At 36.1% G+C, this 4,545-nt stretch overlaps 1 protein-coding gene across 1 annotated transcript; it reads left to right on the top strand.

Annotated features, from left to right (window-relative positions):
- Positions 1 to 2,902: 2,902 nt before the first annotated feature.
- LOC107160802 (olfactory receptor 2G3-like) lies at positions 2,903 to 3,838 on the top strand. The gene has a single exon (XM_015507419.1). The coding sequence runs from the start codon at positions 2,903 to 2,905 to the stop codon at positions 3,836 to 3,838; it is 936 nt and encodes a 311-aa protein (XP_015362905.1).
- Positions 3,839 to 4,545: the final 707 nt, after the last annotated feature.

Here is a 4,545-nt window from a genome sequence, read left to right as displayed (position 1 = left end):
CTGTCATTGGTATCATCTGGCTAGAACATGAATGTGCATGCATTTTTCCTCAAACTCTGAAATATTGGAAGAGGAGTCAGTAGCCTTAGCCAAAATGAAGTTCACCTCCTCTATTGAGAAAAGTATGCTTGAAGAAAAGCATAAAGTATGGGATGAATATGGTGTACTTATAGGCAGCAAGCAGGAAATTAATGGGATTTCCACCTGGGGCCTTTGTTTGGTCTTAGATCAGAATAAGATAACCTGTGCAGGGATGAGTGGGAGGATTTAATAATTTTCCCAGTTTTCTGTAAAAGAGAAGAACAACAGGACACACCTGGAATGATTTCTGGGCAGACCTAAGAGGCCATTTGAATAGAGACTGGGAATTTTAAGGGTGTGATTCCACAAAATCATATGTTTATCTCCATCAAACCCAGTGCTTATAAGAAATGAGGAGAAAAGCCCTGTAAAAATGTTCCAAGTCTGAGTTTTCAGGTAGATGTAAAGAAAGGATAAGAGAAATTTTTAAGGTTCCAATGAAATTATCTGCCAATAGGATGTATTTATTGTTTGTTTGTGTGTTTGTGTGTGTGTGTGTGTGTAATACTAGATTATTGATGGAAATTTAATATGAATATATCCAAAATGGAGTGAGTCAATACTGGGAGATTATTAAAGTAGAAGTTAAATGTCTTTGTGGTTTTGTCTAGTTTAATCAGTACTGAAAGGTAAGAATTTCTTTCAGAATAATCTCCTGGGACCATTGACTTTGGATACTACAGAGCCTGAGATTAATTGCCATATTGGGAGAACTCTGTCCATGGGAAATTTTTGGATTCAATGACCTGTGTCCTCTCCCAGCCTCTCTTCATTTGCTGGTCTTCAGGGATCTTCAATCTCAAATAACAGTCCCTACAACCAATACATGGGCCTCAGACATTGATTTATCACTTCAAGGTAAAATTGTTTTTGCTTTGTTGCTCAAATTTCCTTTTGTTTTAAAATGTGATTATTGGGATAAAAAATATGAAGAACTTCTTCTCTTTTAATATATTCACTATTATTAATGCCTTGATTTTATATCTGACTTATTCCCATGATTCTTAACATTTAATAATAAATTGAGATTTGGGGTTAAAGTGATGTCCATCTGGATAAAGGGAGATAATATGGAGCACATGTAATTTCAGATTTTGCATCAGAGTTAAATACAATTCGATGACTCTAAAATGAACACAGTCTTATAAATAAGAAACTTTCTCATGACCAGAATTAATCTCTCATTGCATTCTTTTTGATACTGTATATGTGTAAGAATGTGTGTTTAAAAACTCTACTAAAAGTATCATTTGGCCAAGATGGGTAGAGGCTATAAGCAGGATTAGAATGAGAGTAACATGTCTGAATTTATTTTATTACATTGATAGAAGTAAAGTGAAAAAACTGAAAATTATGCATATATGTATTTGTGGGTTTTGTATGGATATGGATATGTATAAACATCTTTGCAATACATTTTATGTATATTATATATATATATTACATATATATTACATATACATAAAATTATGTATAATTATGTGTATGTGTGTATATCTAGGGCCTCCTTCATATTCTTTTTTATTATAGTGTTCCCCTCTCCCTATCTCTTGAGTGATCCCTCAAGGACTTCATGTTGTATTTGATGTCTCACCCCTTCCACTCCCTTGATTTTGTTTTTACTGATTTCAGATAAATATCACTTTTATATGATAAGTGAAATTACTATAAGGTATGGCTTTTGACAATTATTTCACATATTTTATTTCCATGATTAATTTTCACAATAAAACAATCACAGGGTATAAAATTATTATTGAAGAATTTCAAGGCCTGAAAGATTTTTTTTCACATCCATGTAGAAAGTGTCTATTTGTCCTAAACAAAAGATATGATTATGGTCTTTAGGTATATTCATTGAATTGGTGAATACATTTTAAACTTTTGCATTCATAAATATTTGGAGTTTTTAAAAGCTGCTCTTTAGCCTCCTGAAAGGTAAAAATTCTATGTAGGTTTTAATGCATATTGAGGCAGCACTTTCATTCATTTGATGTGCCCTCATAATGATAACCCCCACTCCCTCCTTTCAGACTTAAACATGTTTTTATTCAACATTCCCTTCCCTAGTACCACACACCAAAAAACAAACAAACAACAACAAAAAAAAAAACCCGAGTGTTGTTTTGAATGTGTGTGCTGCATGAATCTGTATCCTCAATAAGCTGATGGAATAAATGAATTAACTAATCCCTAAAGGAAACATGCTTCTGATATTATGTGTCCCCATTATTAAACAGTTAGATATAAATAATAATATTATGACTTTATTAACCAAGTGTTTACCATTTTACAATAAAAAGAATCTTTATAGTCTCCATAACCCAAAAGTCATTCATATAAAGAAAATCATCAAAAAAGAATTCCCAACTCAAAGTTTATGCTTGAAGGCTGAAAATACTATGTATGCATAATTTGTTATATTAAATATTTATTTTATTGAATTTTTTTCCATTTAATTTGAATGATTCTTTATAAGCATTTAACGAATTTAATGTATTTTTATCCTTTGGCATTTTCTTTCTTTTTTTTTTTTTTGTCCTTCTGTGGAAGATTTTATCTCAGCTTCTAATAGTTCTTTCTCAAGGAAAACCTTTGTTTCCAGAATAAGCTCCAGGTGCCTCTCTGTAGAGGGTCTTTAACAACATCTTCTGCAACTTTTGAAGGACACTGCACTGAAATTTATTCTGTGAGTCACTGTAATTTGTCTGAGTGAGGATTTCAAAGAGTTATTTTATAAATTTTGATGTTGTCATTAGTGACCAACACATTATACTCTCTTTAATTCTTGTAATGTTTTCCTTCTTGTCTGAACAAGGTAATGGGCATGACCAATAGCAGTGCCAAAGAAGACTTCATTCTGGTGGGCTTCTCAGACCAGTCCCAGCTGGAAAAGATACTCTTTGTGGCTGTTTTGATATCCTACCGTCTTACCTTGGTGGGAAATACACTAATTATTCTGGTTTCTTCCATAGACCCTAAACTCACAATACCCATGTACATTTTCCTTACTCACCTCTCCCTTGTGGACATCTGTTTTACCACCAGTATTGTCCTTCAGCTGCTGTGGAACCTCAAAGGACCAGCCAAGACCATCACATCCCTGGGTTGTGCGATCCAGCTCTACATCTCCCTGGCATTGGGATCCACTGAATGTGTTCTCCTGGCTGTGATGGCTTTTGACAGCTATGCTGCAGTGTGCAGACCTCTCCACTATACAGCTGTAATGAACCCACGCTTGTGCCAGGTTCTGGCAGGGTTTGCATGGCTGAGTGGAGCAGGAAATGCTCTCATCCAGGGCACTGTCACCCTTTGGCTACCTCGCTGTGGACACCGGTGGCTCCATCATTTCCTCTGTGAGGTCCCCTCCATGATTAAGCTTGCATGTGTGGATATCCATGCCAATGAGATCCAGCTTTTCGTTACTTCATTGATCTTGCTCCTTTTGCCCTTAGCACTGATATTGATGTCCTATGGACACATAGCCAAGGCAGTTATAAGCATCAAGTCAGTGCAGGCCTGGCAGAAAGCCATGGGGACATGTGGATCACACTTGACAGTAGTATCCCTCTTCTATGGGAGCATCACAGCCAATTACATCCAGCCCAACAGCTCCTATGCCCACACTTTTGGGAAACTCATCTCCCTCTTCTACACGGTCATCACCCCAACCCTCAATCCTCTCATTTACACCTTGAGGAATAAAGAAGTTAAAGGTGCACTGGGAAGAATATGCCATAGAGACCTACATGTGTAAAAAATGAAGCAAAATGCAGACTGGTCAATTTTTCATCACAAGTCTCTTAAATATCATCTCATATAGTCCTTCACCAGCCTAAAAGCACAGCTGGAACCTCCACAGTTTGCATGATTGTACTTCACATGGCCTCACAACTATCTGTCCTCTCCAGTCTTTTCTCAGGCTTCTTTTGGGCCCCTTATAGGCATTATTTTCCCACACTCTTTGATGTCCATTTTCCTAAAAATTTCCATTTCTAACCGTTTCTTACTTCATTTCTTCTTTTGTCACCTCCTGCCTTCCTTTTTATTCCATCCTTTATTCCTTCTTTATATCCCATTTTGGTTTTCAGTTTATTGTAGTACTGGAACCCAGGACCTTGTTCATGCCAGGTAAAAACTCTTATCATTGAGCTACATCCTCAGCCCTTTGTATTTTATTTTGAGACAGGGTCTGTTTAAGTTGCCTAGGTGGGCCTTGAACTTGTGACCCTTCTGCATCCACCTCTCAAGTAACTTCGAGTATAGGTGTGCAGCTCTGTGCCCAGATTTTTTTACCATTTGTATGATGTGCTTTGTAACTGTTTTTCCTCATGTCTCTATGTTATAGCTCTTCCCATTAATATTCTAACAATTCCTGAAAGTAATTTCCTCAAAAACAAAACAAAACAAAAAAAAACCTTTCCTCTTTTGTCACAGTAAAAGCTATTGTGAAAAAATTTGAGA

Source organism: Marmota marmota, unplaced genomic scaffold, assembly GCF_001458135.2.
Source record: "Marmota marmota marmota unplaced genomic scaffold, marMar, whole genome shotgun sequence".
NCBI lineage: Eukaryota > Metazoa > Chordata > Mammalia > Rodentia > Sciuridae > Marmota > Marmota marmota.
This window is presented reverse-complemented; position numbering and strand designations above follow the sequence as displayed.

Bases quoted from the DNA above. Each gene is read 5' to 3' on its own strand.
- LOC107160802 (XM_015507419.1), top strand. From the start codon at position 2,903: ATGGGCATGACCAATAGCAGTGCCAAAGAAGACTTCATTCTGGTGGGC.